The sequence below is a fragment of the Triturus cristatus genome, chromosome 5_1, assembly GCF_964204655.1.
Source record: "Triturus cristatus chromosome 5_1, aTriCri1.1, whole genome shotgun sequence".
Lineage (NCBI taxonomy): Eukaryota > Metazoa > Chordata > Amphibia > Caudata > Salamandridae > Triturus > Triturus cristatus.
The window spans coordinates 422,079,598-422,098,757 of record NC_140587.1 but is presented as its reverse complement, the minus strand read 5'-3'; the positions used below and the strand labels follow the sequence as shown (position 1 = coordinate 422,098,757).

Genomic DNA, 19,160 nt, shown 5'->3' with positions numbered 1-19,160 from the left:
CAGCGAGCAGCAGCCATATTAAAAGGAGCCCCGCCCGAGGGCGTAGTCCGAGCTTTCCCCAGAGAAAGCTGTTGTGGGCCTCTTCTGCCCGTCGCTTCTGTTTATTGACCGCTGTGCGGATTGTGGATCACAACTTCTGGTTGTTAAAAACATAAAGACGTCTTCTTCCCTGCTTACATGCTGGAGTGTGGAGAAGCGTGTTATTTTAAAAGAGCCTCCCTCACAGTGACGAGTCCTCGACCCTCGACCCTCAACCCGCCCCCCCGGCCCCGCCCCTCACTTCTCATGGCTCATGAAGGCAACAGCAAACACTTCCAGCCCATCTCCTGGGGGCATCACCCGGGCTGATGGCTTCGGAACTGGTCTGGGCAGTCTTGGCCTAGGTTTGTGCCCTGACACTGTTTACCCCATTCCTCAACACGGTGACATGTTTGACTTCGTTATCAGTTGTGGACGTCCTTCCCCGCTCCACAGCCTCGCACCTAAAGATGGTGCTATTGTGAACGTGAAATTCTGCCCTATTATTTCTTTAAATGAACCTTTACATGCGTTTCATGGGAGAGTATTTTCTCTGTGTGCACCTCTGTGTTTATTGTTTCTATATTTTCAATAAATAATTTGCTTTCACTGTAGATGTCCAGCATGAACACGATTATTGTTTGACAATGCTTTTGTGGAATTTTTTTATTTTTATTTTCAGGTAGAGCAAACCAATTGATAGAGATTATTCTGATGCATAAAAGCTTCCATGTGTTCTGCTTTATGGACGAGATCATTCGTAAACACCTACTCCTTTGTCATTCCTAGATTCTGATGATGGGGGAGCCTTTCTTCGATTGCCAGATGGGGTTTGTGGGCTGCCAAGTGATATGTCTGAAAGGAATCATGGGAGTGAAAGACTTTGAAGACAACATGAATAGAAGTGATGAAGTAAGCCGCCACGTGCAGCGATGTCTAAAATTGAGATCTTGTACATGTTTAAAATATTTGGAGTCGAGTATCTTTCTAGCGAGCAGCATGTATGTACAGTAGTCTGTATGTATAACCTGTGTTTCTTTTAATCCGTATTTGTCTCTTCTGTAAAAGATGGCGGCTGGTAAAGTAACAAACCAATGGCGCTCACAGTTTCAGATCCTTGTCTAATTTGGGAGTACAGAACCACACTGGCCAAAATAACCTTTCCTATTGGGTGTGCTCTTGCTCCCTATTTGCACTTTTGTGCACAACCAGTAGATTGAAGGGAGTGGGTACATTTGCACAGATTATTTTTGAGTGTGCGCTTCCCACCAGCGTAAAGCTGGAAGTAAGCGAGTGGGTAAATGAGAGAGAGAGAGAGCACAATTTGCCCTTCGCTCTCAGTACAAACACATTTTATCACTGCGCAGGTCTCAATGTATTTTTTTCCGCTCTATACAATACTGTGTGAAAAATAGTGCTTCGAGGTGTCGACATGCTTGTGAAAACGTGTAGCCACATTCACTCTGTGAGCAGACATGAAAGCCAGTGTTCGGTTTAGACACGTATTCTTGGGCAGTATAGTACCTTAAGCTGTCCTGGACAGCCTTACCCTACCACCTTTCTTGGTGATCAGATCCCAATGATAATAAATTGGAATTAACTAAACATAAGGGTGAGAGCATATTAACATCTATAATAAGCATACTTCTCTTAGTCCCAGCCCTCCTTCACTAACCACTTCCTGCAGACAGCAGCAGTCTGCTAAATGGCCAGTGCAGTAGTGCTGATGAGTCTCCTCGCTTGGAACTGAGGCTCTCAGGCACAGAGTAGGGGCAAGGCCCTCCCTGTATGTATGACGTGGTGGCCACGTGGCCTCACCAACAACCACTCTAAAGAGAGACCTAAGGCTAAAGAGACGTGGGCCGTTGATGGAGACATGGGTTACCTGGTAAGTACCACAGATGGAGCATAACAGCACATTTCCATTGAAAAGCTGGTTCTTAGACACAGGGCAACAGTTTAAAGCCAGTAGTTGTAAAAAATGCAGGAAATGGCAGTAGAGTAATCGGAAAAGCTTTAAATCAGGGTACAACCGTAGGATTTGACAGGTGTGCCAACAGACATTGAGACCAGGAGAAAACCGACGCCATGCCATGCCAGCAGTGGCACAGTGACTGTTCCATTAAGCCATCCATGATTGATTTTGCTTTAATTGTATTACTTTGTGCTGTTGTGGAGTGAAAGGTTTCCATGTGTTTAACAGGGGTGTTTCATCTGAGCACATCAAGGTAGTGAGCTGGTGTAGTTGAAGGGTGGAGTTCAGAGGCGATACCTAGAACTGAAAGCATAAATGTTCAAGCCCATGTAAGTGCGCAAGTGAAAAAAATAACAGCTTCACATGTGATGTCATAAGCAGCTATCAGAACTATTGAAAATGTGGGGTAACCAATTTCAAATTTTGGTGTCAGAAAACGTGGGACATATCAATTAAATATCTGAAGGGGGAGGAAGTGGCGTGGCACCTGCATTTGATGGTAAACTTCTACTGGCCTTTCTGTTTCCATGCACAAATTACAGTCAGGAAACTGGTCAGGGTACATGTTAGGTCAGGGTACATATTAAATGTTACGTAGAAAATGGTATATTTTCCTCGATTATATTGTCATTTTTTTCATTTCCTTCTTGCAGGAGGCGTGCTTTTTCTTTTGTGGTGAACAGCTTAGCAGCAAAGGAATGACATACCTGACGAATTCGCTGTTTGATTACAGAAGCCCAGAAAATAATGGCATCCGTGCAGAATTTATTTTGGACGCTGCCCACCACAAGGCGAGAAAGACATTTTTACTCAAATGTGTTTTTGCCAGTGTAAACATGCTCTGTCCCTGACAATCTATGCATTCGAATCAGTTGTGATACTTTAATATAAGTTGTTTGTGGGGGTGTTATTTTCCTCATTTGACAACATTGTAAATATTAGTTTTTTTTCTCAGAAAAAAAAGAAATCTGTGCCATCAGCATTTAAACCATGTTGCTCAGGTGTTTGGCTCCAAACATCACCCCTTTGTGAGTACACATTATAATCTGCATTATTGCGAAATTTGAGCTTATATCCGCAATCCCCATAGAGTGTGACGTGCCCACCCTGTAGAACGGTTCTACAGCAAGTCACATTATGTGCACACTTAGTCAACTAGCATGCTGGTCTCCCACCCTCCCTTTCTGGTTGCTTCATGACTTTGTCAGCGTTCACCACTCTGTGGCTTAACCTGGCTTTAGCCTACAGCGAATGATTAAAGTGGGTATTGATGTCAAAACAAAATCTGCTCCGCTTTCTCACTATATTCTCACCTATTCCAGTATCTTTGACACTAGGTGATCATGTGCATCTACAGGGGGTTAGGGGTGAGGCGGTGGATGTGTGTGTGTGTGTGTGTGTGTGTGCGTACACATACGCGCTCATGCACGCAGGAAGACAGAGCTACTCTATGGAGCTGCCTTCTATATAGACATGCAGTCTCTAATGAATGGTAGCCCGTGGGCATTCTGCGTGGTATACCAGAAGTAGGCAGACAACATTTATATGTGTGTGCAGGGACGTATGATTCACACAAAGTTGAAGCATTTCTGGTTGTGGCAATCAAAAAGATGAACACCTCTAAGACAGCGATAGCGTGCGATCGAATGTGCATGTGCGAACATGTCTCTTATTTATTGTTTCTAAACTGATTACAGAAACCAGAATGTGATGTGGAGGTGATGGGAACATCTAGTTGGGACCATAGGCCCTGTAGTGTTGTGTTTGTACATATTTATGTTACACCTGCTTAGGACTTGAGGTAGAAGGTGTCAGTGTTTCTCATTCATTATTTTTAGTGAAATGCCAAAGCCAGGCAGATATCAAGCAAGAATCTCAGCCTCTGGAGCAAGTCTCCTCCCTAAAATCTACTATTCTTAAATCGTTTATTTTGCAAAAAATGAAGTTTGTGATTAATAGACAAAATTCAGTTATTCGTGGTAATGAAGAAAATTAATGATATCCTCATATAAAAAAGATAAATACAAATGGAAGAAGAGACAAATGTGATCATATGCCAAAATGGAGAACTTAGAGAAAGAGAGCTTTTTTTCTCCTTTTTTTAAACTAGTTGTGAGCGCCCATATCCCTGAGGTCAGATGAGCATCTATTTACCCAATTAAAAGTAATCATTAACGAAAGACTACTGCTTTAGTGGTCAACATGTCCTCTCGAATTATGGATGTGCTTTTGTGTAGAGTGCAATAGAAGGTGCATTACTTATCTGGTAAGGTGAGGTCTGTGGATAACCCCTGTTCTTTTGTTGTAGTAAGCAGTTGTGCGCTTTGACACACACATCCCCAAAGGCCAGCGTCTGTGATATGTGGCCTATCGCCTTGTCATCTCAAGCTTGTAGCCTTCTCCAACTCATGTTCTGTTTGCCTTCTTTTGTTTGCAGGAGACCTACACAGAGATAGCTGGAATGCAGAGGTTTGGGGCTTTCTACATGGATTACTTGTACACAATGGAAAACACCAGTGGCAAAGGTACTTGCTGCATTGACTCATGTTTGCCCACCCTTGACTAGCAGAAAAAGAGACTTCCTTTCAAGCACTTTGTCTGTGGTTGGATGCCCCCTACTTTACCTTTTCGTTTGCTATTTTGGTGCGATTGGAAAAGGTGACCCTGGGCCAGTATGAATTGAGCAGCATTTTTGCTACTCTATAATCTTTTGTTAAATACTCTTTTGTTTTCATACTCTTGTTAGGTTCAGTCGTAGGTTGATTCAGCATGACGTTTTTCGGTTTCTGTATAAATAAAGCGTAATTTTTCATTATAAGTCGATACACAAATAGTGTTTTAGTTTCATACTTTTACTAGATTCTAGTTTTTGTACTTTAAATAAACGCTTATTATCAAAGCTAGGATTCCCATTCATACATTAGTCTTTACAGTCCATTTTGGTCAGATAGTGGGGGTAGTTTTGTTTGTGAGGGTTGGTAGGAATCAAATCATCCTTTTGTACATAATTGTGACTGCACCTCTCTTTTAGTGAGATAACACTGGTAAAAGTCTTTAATATTACCTTTTCTGTAAAAGAAGAGGATCAAGCACTTTATGTACTTTTTCCCGCGCTCTCTGGGTGGGTCACTTCTGATATCTGAGCATTAAAGAAGCCGCGACGGCGACTCCCATCTCATTACAAGCCAAGTAGTGCCCCTGTGTAATCAGTGCTCACAAGGGCTTTTGTCTATTTCTTCTCCTCTTTTGTAATAATATCAGATTGGAACAGACTAAGCAGAAAAGCAGAGCTCCAAATACACAAACTTCGAAACCTCAGGAAAATGTCATTCTCCATCTTGTCTTGTTTTAGAACTCTCCATGTCTGTCCTAAGCTTGATTTATGAAATAAGCTGCAAAGGAGTACATTTTCTTCTAGTTTTTACGTGACAAATGATTGAGCAACTTTATTTATGTACCATATTTTACCTGAAGGATCTACGTTGGCCTGGGCATCGTCTTTATGGTGCTACCAAACCCACGTGGTTGGTTAATTGTAGTGTCTCCTGCTGACTAGCATGAAGAAGAACCTTTTTTAATTTATATATTTGCCTATGTCTTTTGTTGAGCACCAGCATATTTTCGCTTAGAAGTCATGTTGCAACTTTAGGCTCACGCTGAAGTATACAAAAACGTAATGGATGGGATGCTTGAATTAATCTAAGCCACTGGTAATTACTCAGTCCACTGTTATTTTGCTCACCATGCCACCCCCGTTAAGAGTACTCCAGCCATGTGCAAATCAGTCTCAACTGTGCTCAAATGGGAGCAGACTAGCCCGAAATGCCAGGCCAGGTGCTTCGTGACCTGGATTATCAGCCAGGTATAATTTGGTTTCCAGAGTAATTACCAGTGACTGAGATGAATTCAAGCATTCCACCCATCAGTTTTTTTTAAATGCGTTAGTGTGTCATCCTAAGTGGCATGGGGTATGCCCAGGCATCGGTCCTGTACCCACTGTGTCACTGGAACCAGCAATACTTTGCTGATGAGCCCTAACTAGGACGAAACGGGTCCTGGGTTGCTTGTTGGTTCAAGAAGGACATAGTCTGGCAGTTCGGGCTGGACTGTTCCCATCGGAGCAGGGTCCAAACTGATTTGTATATGGCTGGGTCAAAACTGAGATGGCATGGTGTGCAAAATAATAATGAGCTGGGATGTGGCCCGGGGAATTACTAGTGGCTGAGATTAATTCAAGAATTTCATCAATCAGTTGGATACTGTAGTGCAACTTTAGGCTCGTCCGCTATGAGTTTCACCCGCAAGATTGTGTCTTTCATTTAGAGATTAACAGTTTCTAGCATTTGTGCAACCGATAAAAAGTCAGTTAAGCCACTCACTTTTAGCTTTACTCCGTTGGTATACCTTGTGGCAGAACTTTAAAAAAGCCACATAGTGGGAACCCAGTGGTGGGTGACTGAGATCCCGGTTGGTATGTAGAAATGCATGGAGCTGAGCATTACTGAAGAAAAAACAAGATTAATTTTATTTTGATTGTGAAAATAAGGAAAAGAATAAATAAACTGTAGCAGTAGCCATGAATGAATGTTTCTTCACTTCTGGGCTTGATCATCAGGGAACATTCTCAGAACACTCCTAAAAGGGAGCCGTAATAGAGAACCACTTTTTGCAAAATACGTTCGTATATTAGTAATGATTTGACCACTCTAACTGTTCAGAGCTCGGGAAAACCACATAAACTCACATATATATATCTTACAAGACAGACTGTGAGTTGGAAGTCAGGACAAGCCTAAAATCTAAGAGGCGGGAAGAAAGGGTTTATTAGGCCTCAGGGATAGTTGGCTAAGGACAGCAGGAATTATGCCTAAAATCTGAATACTAATCTGCTCTGACTAGATACCTGGGATGGAGGGCGGAAACTAATAGAGGTGGCTATGACACATGGCACTGCAATAATTCAACATACCACCTGATATCTTGACAGAGATAATAATGGATGGAGCTAACCCACAGGACACCGTACGGGATACATATTAGAGGTGCTCAGCTTTCCTCTCTGAAGTTTCACAAGCTGCAGAAGGATTCATTTTACAACACAAAAGGTAGTTGCCCTTCAGCATTCTGAACTTTTGTGAGCCCAGCTATACTGGATGATGAACTACAAGGGGGCTTTAGCCTCTACAAAGGGAATTAAAAAGTTTGCCATGAAACGAGGAACTGCACATCAAAAGGAGAAAGAGAAGGAGGCCAAGGTAGTGAGGGTGTGCAGTCTCTACTATCTTCAAACTCAGACACTTGTGATTGAAAGTTTATAAATGGTATTATCTGTGATGGCTGGTCTATTTAATGATAAAAAATGAAAAAAGGTATGGGTGGAATAGGAATGCGTCAAGCAACCTAAGCCACTGCTGCTTACTTGGTCCATCTTTTTTAATAGAAGAAGCAGTAGTGAGGTTTTCTAGGGAACCCTTCAGATGGAAGCTTTTACTGATGACATGGAGGGGCCTTTCGTAATTTGCTGGTAGTCTGTTGAAGTGTCAGGAACAGATCTACCCAAATGCGGTTCAAGACTCAATTAATTTTTGCTGTAGCTCAAGGAAGATTCCATCGCTAGTGTGTCAAAGGCAGCAAACAAGTCGAATGAAATGAATACTGGATGAACTTGTCATTGAGTGAGGCAAGACGATCTCTACTGGTATCGGCTAACGCAGTTTCCACGCACCTGCAAAGTCTGAAACCATACTATGCATCATTGAGGATGGTAAGGCATTCCACACAGTTTTTCAGCTGGCTTTTGACGCCCCCTATCAGAATCTTACTTGGAAACGTGCAAAATTAGTTGGAAAGACTCATTTGGTTTCTTAACTATGCGGGTCACTATTTCATGGTTAAGGGCTCTGCTACAACCAGGAGTGAGGTATTCCTTAACTCTGTGATATCCAGTCCATGAGCACTGATAGTGTCTTGTATTTTTAATTTTCTATTTTCTCTAGGAAATAGCATAGAGTTTCCACTTCTTTAAGGTGCTTGGATGTGTTAGCTGATTTCAGCATATTCCTCCAGTTCAGTGAGGTCACTGGCCTTTAGTGAGATTTTACACTGATTCTTGATAGTTATCAAGGTTGTCGACTTCATTGCAGGACTGACTGCTCATCCCCTCCAAAGCACCCATGCCGGTTCCAGTTCTCCACTTGAGGCAGTAAGAGGGGCAAGAGACCACCATTGCCTTTGATTGTGGCATCAGATGTTTGAAGCTCTTTGGAAGTTTAATCTGCCCTCTTTTTCCTGATTGTTGGTAACGGAACATTTCAATGAACTGCCACAATCAGTGTAACTGCTTACCTAATTACTAAGCATAACAGTTTGAAAATGGATCAAGCCTGCTCAGTGCAATAAAATAAATCTTGTGATGCTCCCTTTGATATAATGTGTGTGTGCATTGTGACTCCGACAATATGCCATTTACTTATTGCAGACTTTACACTCCTAAAGTAAATAGTAAAAGTATTCGGCTGAAATCTAGGAAACCAACTGTGTAGTACTTGGTGGATATTTTCAGTCTTGTCTAGCCACAGATCGTTATACAATATACACCCGTGCCCTCTGCGAATCAAGCAGAACATAGAAAGAAATTTTAGATTTGCTGAAATCGAGACAATTTTCTAGGGCCTCTGGATTCATTTAAAATGCCTGAACATTTAATACTTCAAACTGGGTAAGAAATCTAATTTTTTTTTAGGTTTCTTCTGTTTTTTTCTTTACTATTACTTTTAATTAACAGATCTAGGTAGCAATTAAGAAAGTGGCAGTTAAAATGCGAGCGACTGTAAATTGAGCGACATGCCTCGGAAGTTTCAATTTTCGGTGATTTGCTCTGTCCTGGGCGAGCAGTGCTTCGTAACGTTTTATGGTCAAAATACATCATACTTCCGGGGTGCCGCTGAGGCCGCGTTTTTACACGAAGGGCGGCATGCTTGAGAAAAGGGTCTTGTAAATACGGGAAAAGGTGATGATAGTTTCCTGTCTCCGGAGTTTGGGTTTCCTGATCATCATCATCTGCCAGTTAATGGCTTATCTGTTCCAGACCTCCCTCATACCAGGGGCATTAAAAAAAGAAACGGGAACTTGTTGGAAATAAAATCCTAAGGCTGACAGCATGCCTAAACAGCGTGTAAAAATCCGGTTTAAAATTGTTGAAAAATTAACCTGCTTAAAAAAAATCTTAAAGTGGAGTCCATGTAAATGTCCACCTGTAATTTAAAATGCTGCCAGCCTTGTCTGTGTGCACTGTGTGGCGTTCTGACGGGGCTCCCGAGGCTTGAAGTGTATGGAGATGGCACTTTAATTAAAATGGCGGCTGTCTGTATTTGGAAAACCTTTATCTGTCCGTTCACGCTTGCCCCCTCGAACGTTTCCTGGAGCACATGTTTGCAGATGAATCATCAAGACCCTCCTGGACAGTATTAACCTCAGTAGGTTCACGTGTTATCACAAGCGCCGACTCAGGAGCGCAATGCTCTCAGACAATTTAAAAAAAGAAAATGACTGATTCTTGTCATCACAGGCGCACATAGCCGTCCTTCATACCTGCGGACATGTACAAAAGGCGAGTGCTGAACGTTATAATCATATTGATCAAAGAGAAAAACTGATTTTGGTACATGTAAGAAAAAATGGTTGCAAGACATTCTCAAGTCATTCATAAGTATGATTTTCTCTAAGACCTTGGCCAGGAATGGTAAAGGGGAGATCAGTCTGTAGTTGTCGAGTGTTAAAAGGTCCTCAGAGGGTTTCTTCAGCAATGGGAAGAAAGTTGTGTGTTTTCAAGCATCAGGGAAGGTCTTGCAAGAAATGTAGGTTTTCAGAATGGGTGTGAGCATGGTGCTGATGGGTTACAGTCCTCTGCAGTAGGTGTGGTGGGTGCAACTGTCTGATGGGGCCCCATGAGTGGATGAACTTCATGGTGGCGGCAGTTTCTTCTGGGGTGAGGACAGGTCATGTGGTTAGCATTGGTTCTTTGGAAAAAATTGTGAGGAGAGTTGCGAGTTGAAGTTACTGTAAATGGCAGTGATTTTGTTGCAGAGAAATTGACAGAGATTGTTACAGAGGTCCTGCGAGGGTGTGATCGAGATGGAGGCAACCGCTGGTGAGGGAAAATCCTTTACAGTGGCAAAGATTTCTTTGCTTCTGTTGGTGCTGACATTGATGTAGTCCTCCAGTGCAGCGTGATTGGTGGTCCGAATCATTTGGTGCTATTGCCTCATGGTGCATTTGAACATGCTTCCGTCTGCATTGTCCTAGTTAAATCTTCATTTGTGCTCCAGTTGTATGCAGTGGCATTTCATCAGTCTGAGTTGCTCCGTGTACCAATTGGCTGGGGTTCTAAACTTGATGTTTTGTGTTTGAGAGGGGCCAGGAAGTCAGTGCAAGCGGTGATCCAATTGTTCAAATTCTTGATGGCTTTGGGAAGGTCGTTGTTGTTTTCAGGTCAGTGGGTGTTGATAACGATGTTCCAATCCTTGACATTGGTGCTGTTCCGGTTTCAGCGGACTGGTCTGGCACCATGGATTGTGACTTCTGGAGGAGTAATGCCCAAGCGCGTAAGTTGGCTCATATATCTAAAAACAGCCAAATACACCTCGTCTCTAAAGTACAGTATATAGAGGTACTGTAGTTGGACCTCGCCACAAATCAGTAATTAAAGAAACTAACAGCAGGATACATGCAGAAGGTGACATCATATCCACAAGCAGTGACTACACCAAGGAACACTTCCAGGATCAGGCAGGCCAGAGCAACCAGGATGCCTGACTTCATCAAAGATGAAATGCTAGTCCTAGCATACAAGCTACAACGTCATGTGAAGCTTTTCTGCTATTCTGGCAATGTTTAGGGAGCATTCAAGAAAGCCACGTGGGTTGGCTTATTCAAGCTTTTTTTTTCTTTTTCATATCTCTTTTTATTGTTTTTTCCAACAGCACCGAAATCAGTCAAATTACATCATTCTGACCACTTCAGGTACACCATGTTCCCACATTAAAATGGAACTGTCGGTAACCTCATAGTATTGACACACATGAACTCTTCCGGGATCCCTTTTCACGGAGTCCTCTTTATTAATTGATACTACTGCGATGTTCTAATTTTCTTCATATATTCGGCTCCTCTCCGCTGCTCTCCCCACATCGTCCAGTGTGTCTTTCCATTTGGACCAGGTCTTATCAAACTACTTGGACACCCTCTCACCTCTTAATCAACTTATTATGTACACAGCCTCAACATAGTCAAACTGTGGCACAACTAAAGATGAAATATTAACAGATGAGTCTGCCAGTGAAGTAACAACTTATTCAGAAATGTGCTTGGATGGTATACCACACCCATACAATAGCGTGATGGAATGGGAAGAAGCCTTTCCATCCAATTAACTCAAAAAACGATTGTAATAATTGCCAGAGATGTAATTGATCAACAATATCAGCATAGCTCACAACTGTTTGTTCACCTATGAAAAGGTGAGGGGCATATGGGCTAAAAGGATTGGGGGGGCGCTTTGACAGTGATAGCAATGACGACGTAAACATGAAGGAATATGCTAGGCAGTTTCTTTTATGTCCCCACGGACCATGGCCCAGTACGGCCTACCGCCCCCTCCTCCTCTTTACTGTGACAGAACACAATTCAAACATTTGTTTGCAATAGGGGGTCGTAGACCCCCGATCGTATTTATTAACAAACCAGACATATTTGAAACAAATATACAGTTGAAATGACAAGACAGGATTTGGTACATTTGATTCATTCCTAGCTTTAACAAACTCTAATACATAATGTTCCTATCCTAGTCTATGCATATTGACGATCACATTTCTGCGTATTCCTTTGGGCCTACGGCAAGGTCAACGCTGGCCCCTCCCCTTTTAATCCAATTGTCCAGCGCCCCCTAACCAGAGTGCGCATGCGCAGGAGGCCCAGCTGACCCGGTGGTAATTCCCACCAGGCAACCCCCATACGTTCAAGACTTACTCCATAAAGGGGCCAAGCAGACAGCGCAGCTTACTTACGCCCGCGTGCGGGGTGGCCAACCAGCCAATGGAAAGCGTAACCCCCCTTGGCCCCGCACTCTTCCAACCAACCGTTTGTAACTGCCCCTGGAGTCTGGTGAGAGCCACATGTCCCTCCCCTCTGGGCGCCCCACTTAATAAGGCGCCCCCAAAGATTTGTAAATTTAATCTGTCCAACCGATGACCTTACCGCCTGACTCGAAATACCGCCTAAAACACGACAAAAAAGGCATTTATATTCATCCATTCGATCCTTCATCATAATTGATACCCTGTGAAAAAACACACTAACAATACTTTTACTTCCAACCAACTTTATCTCAGGGATGGTGGGTGGGGAAAAAAGGTTAGAAACCCTCCCAAGGGAGGGGGCACACTCGACGGTTGTGCTTTCGAGGGGAGCGGAGGCAAAGAGTCTGCACCTCGCGCTCCCCACGGTTTTTAAATGGGTGACTGGTCACCAGCTGGAACTGGTTCCTGGCAAGGATCACCCGTGCCCCGGAAGCGATCAGATCACTTCCGGGGCGCGGGGGGAGCCTCTCGCGACCCGGAAGTGATCCAATCACTTCCGGGGCACGGCCCCCCGACCAATGCGGGCTACGGGACGTGGGAGAGACGGGGGCACGGCCGACCACCATAATGGCGGAGGGGCCGATGTCGGCCCCGCCTTCCTCTTCTTGACGTTTGAAGTCTTACAGAATATTTGGGATTTGTTAATGGATGTCCATACTTTACTGCAAGACACATGGAAAGGGGAATCCCAAGCACAAGGCAATATGTAGTATGCAGTTATCTGCTTATCCCATTTCTGCGTGTCACTGCAGATGTTTAGTGACTGTGATGACGTTTAGTGAGCCCAAAAAGGTTCCATCATTGTTTAAAAGAAGGAGGAGCATGTAGTGTTTCATCCCAGCGAACACTGCAAATCTCTTCACATAATGTAGTTTATGAGATATGCAAAATTATTTAGACAGTACAGCGTGTCACGAGCTTGAACCTAGGGGTCAAAGTAACAACTGTCCTGTTGCGCAATGTGTGTGTGCATGTTTATATACAAGGCACAACAATTTCCAGTGGTGATGATTTAAACTACAATAGTGTCTGGGAAATCGTATTTGTAATGAAAGTCTCATCCCATAGTATGAACAACATCAAAACAGCGTGTTGGGGTCAGTATGGACCTGACAAAAGCAGGATGAGCCTTAGGGCGCAGCTTAACCACCATGCAACTCTGTAGGTGAAAGTCCTTTAGTAAAAACAAGGCTTTGACCTGGTTTTCACCTAGAACTGGGGTGGCAGAGTGGGCTAAAGAACGGTGATGGATTAAACCCAGATCAGTTGACTGGGGGTGAGTGCTTGCAATGTTCAACACTCCGTCCATCATTTCCTTTGGTTTTTGCTTTGTTTGCCATAAGTTGGCAGGGTATGCTCAGACGTGAGTCCCTTGCTCACTTTGCCACTGGATTCAAGCAAGCCTGGCTGAAGACGGCTGAAGTGCCAGAAACCGGTCCTAGGAAGCTTGTTTCCGGTCCAGGGAAGACATGGCTTGGCAGTTCGGGCTGGACTGTTCCCATGAGGCACAGGGTCAGACTGATTTGCATATGGCCATGTCTGAACTGGGGTGGCAGAGTGGGCTAAAGAACGGTGATGGATTAAACCCAGATCAGTTGACTGGGGGTGAGTGCTTGCAATGTTCAACACTCCGTCCATCATTTCCTTTGGTTTTCACCTAGGTTAACCACTCCCTCTCTTTATTTTTTGGGTGGTTGGAAATGGTTTATACAAAATAGGTTTTCTGTGGGTGACATCCTTTCTTGGTAGCTGATTAGCCCAAGGGGAAGGTCGGATGCCCATCCACTAATCTTCCTCCTCCCTTCATTTTGTATAAATAAATAACATTTTCACCAGGATATTTTCTCTTAGTTAATTTTAAACTCCCTTTTGTTCCATGCACTTCTGTGCTTTACTATTTTTTGCACTTGAGGCTTCCATGGCTAGTAACCTGCTTTGATCACTTTTGTGTTTTCAGAATCATCACATTTTTATTTATGCAAATATAAGATATTCCGCCCTATGGAATAAGTGCATGTAATACGTGGAAGCCTGCAATATATGTATAGAAACCACTTCTCATTTCCTTATTGTTGTCGAGTGTTGACATCACTATTTGCCCATAATAAGAAACTTATGTACCTACTCTACTGTAAAAATGTATTATAGATGAGTTTTGATTTACCAGTGCTGCTGCCAGATGTAGCATACTGTGTGCAAGGCAGGCCATGTAACAAAACTACAGTTGTTGTATAAACAATTAAAGACAGCTTTTTGGGTCTACAGAACTATTTTCCCCTGAAAATGAACAGTCAGTAGCATAAAGGAGACATGTATGAAAGTAGGTTTGTTTTTTGCAGGGCAAAACTCGAAAGCTAGAATGTCTCACTCCGCAGGTACCGCGCATTCTGAACTACAGACGTTTTTACGCAACTTGTATTCTGTTTTTGTAAGAAATCACTAGCTGCAAAATGATGTGCTTCTTTCGCGCCTCAGATTCTGCATTTATTCTGCGTGCAGCCATACTGCCTGTTTCAAACGAAGGAGCAAAATACTAGGCATTTTAATTTTTTAGGTGAAGGGTAATTGTGTGCCCCTATAAGGACTAAAACAGTGTCTGTCGTCCCTTTGGCGGATATTGTAAGCTCCCTCGGAGGTCCATGCTCTTCTAACGTAAAGCCTCTGTGTGTCTTTGTGTAGTGTACAGCAGGGGTGACTTTTCCCAGATCTATTGTGTATATTTTGTTAAGAGTTGGAAGCGTTACATTTATTGAGACGTGTTCTGCTGTGCGGCACATGTATGAGGCGGTACCGTGCTCGGTGCATGTATGTCCTCGAGGTAGGAAATGAGTTGCCATGCCGCGCGAGAGCGGGTAGCTCCGGGCATGGCATTCTTTGGTACAATTCCTCGCTGCTGGATGTTTTTATTGATTTTTCCAAGGACACCGGAGTTTTATATACAGCCCATACATTTCTTGCGGGGAAGGTTAAAATATAATAAAACCCAGCGGAACTGAAACAGCTGCTGATCGCAAGAAACAACGATCGACGAACACAATGGCATGTTCTTCTCGTTTCCAGCAGCATGAGGAAATATCCGGAGTCTGCCCATAAAAGTAACTACAATAGTTTCCACCAATTTGGCTTCATTCTGTACGAAGGAATGAGGAGATTTATAAGGCCACCGCTGGGCACTCCTCCCCCTCCCCCCGGCAATATTGACATTTGCATCCCAGGCCAGGTAGTGTTTCCCTCAGTGAAGGGCGGTAGGCATTTTAATAAAAAGTGTGTGTGAGTATATAAATATATCCGCTTGAAAACGAGAACATATCTCAGAGCAACTATGGGGAAAGTGTTTTTTGTTTGTATTTAATTTGCACTTTTAATCTGCCTTTGCCCAAAGTGTAGCACGTTATGAAAATATGCTCTGCCTCCTGAACAAAAAAATCCTCCATTCTTCTAGCTTTAACCACCATTTCTTAATTGAAAAATGCATTTTTCAGGTTCCGAAGGATAAATGTAGCTCCTGGGAACATCAAATTTGACAGCACAAGCTGGCCACCATGTCCACCCGCCAGCTTCAGTGTTACCAGTATTTTTTTCAGCACAGTTGCTCTTCCGTGCCTGTCCAGGACTTTCCAGCGTACAGGTTTTAGCCTTCCGGCTTCTGGTGGGCCCATTCCATTTTTTCTGCGATAAATTGTACAGACATAGATTTTCTTGGGATGACAGAAATTATCGTGCTGATTATTCAGGACAAAACAATTAGATTGGTATTATTACGACGTGAAATATTGCCCCAATGTTTTTTTTTGTCATTGATTGCATTTTTTTTAGTAATGTAACATTTTTAGGTAAAATGTCAACAAATGTTCTGTAGAAACGACTGTAAAAAAAAGTCCATGCGCTTAATGGTATGTTCTAGAGATACTATTTAACGTACGGTTCTTCAACCCCTTTTTCAGGTTCTATAAATCAGCAGGATCTGTCCGTGGGCAGGAGTGAAGAGTTGGGAAGCATCCAGGAGATGTCCACGAAGCGCCTCATTGTGGGTCCCATCGATCTCCGGTTGGACAGTAGCGCAGTCCACAGGATCATGAAAATCGTAGTATGTGGCCTAGAGCATGAGTACGAGCCGTACAGCGGACTAAAGCCAGGTATTTCAGAACTACACGTTCGCTTTTGAATATCATTCAGGACAACTTCATGGAAAGGTTGTCAGCAAATTTAGGTCATGCCATGGTTTGCGAGAGTTTGAAATATTTTTTGTTTGTAAAAACGCGGCGATGTCAATTTGTTGCTTTTTCTCAGTTCTGCTGCAATTTTTTATGTAACCTGCATCCTGTATAATAGAATTTGAACTGTGACCCATCTATTCACATTTCACTTTCACAAGTTTATAGGTGGATTAATGTGAATATATTTCTGAAAAGTTATTTCTTCAAATGTGTGCCTTGCAGAGATCTTGGTTAGCATACCATCAGATACCTCAGGAACATTGAGTGGAGCAAATGACAACTGCAGCAGTTGATGCCAGAAAGATTGAGTGCAGTACAAGGCATCATCCATCAGTTGTTTGATCAAACGAAAATGCCTGTAAACGATATATTGTCGGATAAAGGACCAGGCGGCAGGGTAATTAACCTCTCCTTGTAATGAGAATGGCTATTTAAGGAGCTCAGACTTTGTAATACCAATATCCAGTCGCAGCACACGTGGACATATTTTATCCTCCACCCCCAAAAAACAATTTACCAGCATGTTCCATTGAAGTTAATTAGTTGCAGTAAAACGTGGTACTTTTAGTAGCCTGTGGCCAGTTGTGAAACGCCTTTCCATTTAGCTGAGAGAGAGAGAGACGTCATAGCTCAGCTACATGATCCTAACACCATTTAGTCAAACAATGACCTCATCATCAAGAGTTTGTGGATTATTCAATATCCTTTCTTTAAATACTAATTCCAGTTTTAAATCATTTATCCATTTGATTATGGTTGGTGTAAAACATTCTTGGAAATTACGTTTTATGCTTAGTTTTTTCAATATAGGTATTTCACCAACCAGCATGTTATTTTTATAATATTATTGAAACACGGTGTAAGGTCTATGTAAACTGTAAAATGAAAGAAAATCAGAACAGTGTCTGTACATGTTAAGTCGGCTTTCTTAATATTCTTACTTGAGACACTTTCAACAGCACAGATATTCAAAGCAAAGAATGTTAGAGTGGAGATATAGTGAGCTGTTTTACTAACTGTCGTTTATTTTTTTTAGTAAAACTGTTGGTGCATTTACACATTTTGTGTGTGGTGACAACTATATCGCTATACATTTCAAAATATTTAACTAATCTAATATCTTAAATGGTAGTTACAAAAATTAACACACATTTTGAATTAAGAAACTTTTAAATACATTCATTGTCTATACACCAGTGGCTTGATTTACCTATTTTATATGGCAGAGTAGAATACATCATTTCCCAGAGAAACTCAATTTATTAGTTCCCAGATGGTAGGCACAGAAGCATTTTCTGCTTGTTTCTCACATGGAATGCAGTTATTTGCATTCCTTGATGTGCCAGGCGAAATGTAGAAATGCACATTAATGTGTATCTTTGCTCATCACAAATGACCACTAGTTAGTCTTTGATGCATCTCTCACTGCCATGCACGAGTATGTCTTCAACTAGAGCATCTGTCCTGATGCTGAGTGGTCCTTGTGGTGGTTCAAAGGATTTAATGTAGTTTTGAACTCTGTTCAGCCTCTCCCTGTGTAAGTAGAGAAATGCAATACGAATGCATTAGCGCTGTTCATCTCAGAGCGCAGCACAGAGAAATCAGCATGGTGCTGTCTTTCTCATTTTCACTCCACTACGACATGCTCGCATCTCTTGTTTAATTGTTACTCCTCACTGGCTTCCTATTTCAAAGCGGGTCCACTTTAAATCCCTTTGCCTTGTCCATTGCTCATTTCATAAGACTTTCCCTCTCTACTTGCAATTTAACTTCTGTCGCTGTAAACCAGATCATCCTCAGCTGGACTTGTGACCCTTTCTCTGGCTGTCTGTCCTGCTTTGGTGGATGCTGCTTTTCCTACCAGGGGCCATATTACACATAGGGCCCCTGGGCGCAACAGGCATGTGTGCCCGTGTTGTGGACCCCTGAGTCACAGTGGTATTACAGAAGGGGTTGCAGATGCTTCTGCAACCCCTTCTGTAACATTGAGAGCACTGGCACATATGTAGCCCCAGTGCTATCTTTAGAGAGCGTTCCCTCACTTGCATGTGGACATATATTATGGACGCACACACATACACAAATGGATCTCTAGGAGGTGCACACAAAATGGCGGCACACTGTCCGTGCACGTCTGGAGGACAGGGTCCCTTGGAACTCCCAAACAGTCCCCTGCAGGCAGGTGCTGTCACTCACTGCACCTCCCGTCTTTAAAGGGCAGGCAGCAGTGCATTCATTGGAATGGGGCACATTATGCCTGTTTGTGCCCGACGCACCTGTTTAAAGGTATGCGTGGAGCAATCGGGGTCAGAGCGCCCTGTCTGTAATACATGGGCCCTGACATCCGGACGTTGGAATATTCCTCCCCCAAAAATGGCAGCTCCTGGACAATCTCCTCGGCCCTTAAAAGCTGTCCTTTACCCTCTTATTAATTGCAAATATGTTTGCAAGATTTAGTGAAACCTACCAGTAATAATCCGTGAAAGAGCTCCACTCTGGATGATCGCACACTTTTATAAATACTTTTTTTATCATCATGTGTGTCACGTGCAAATAACCCAAAAGCGCTTTTGCCCCATGTTAATGGTGCCACAGTACTTGCATATTGAGAACAAGTGTTCGATTGTGTAACCATCATCCTTAAGTTTGTACTATATGTTATTGATTATGAAAGCTATATAATTAGTTTGTTTACCTAAGTGTGAACAGAACAAATTTGCGCTGGTTTCGGCAATTCTTGAAGTGCTGATAAGTTTTTTATGTCGTGATAAATAGCCTTAAGAGAATGTACTTGATACTCGACCAGCACTT

General features: G+C 42.8%; 1 protein-coding gene across 1 annotated transcript in view; it reads left to right on the top strand.

Annotated features, from left to right (window-relative positions):
- The window catches only part of VPS13B (vacuolar protein sorting 13 homolog B), a 2,934,705-nt gene that overhangs the window by 429,767 nt on the left and 2,485,778 nt on the right, over positions 1–19,160 (top strand). Inside the window, exons 10-13 of the mRNA XM_085605186.1 lie at positions 808–930; positions 2,647–2,784; positions 4,431–4,518; positions 16,077–16,268. Coding sequence (XP_085461312.1) covers positions 808–930; positions 2,647–2,784; positions 4,431–4,518; positions 16,077–16,268 — 541 coding nt within the window. The remainder of the gene's footprint in view (positions 1–807; positions 931–2,646; positions 2,785–4,430; positions 4,519–16,076; positions 16,269–19,160) is intronic.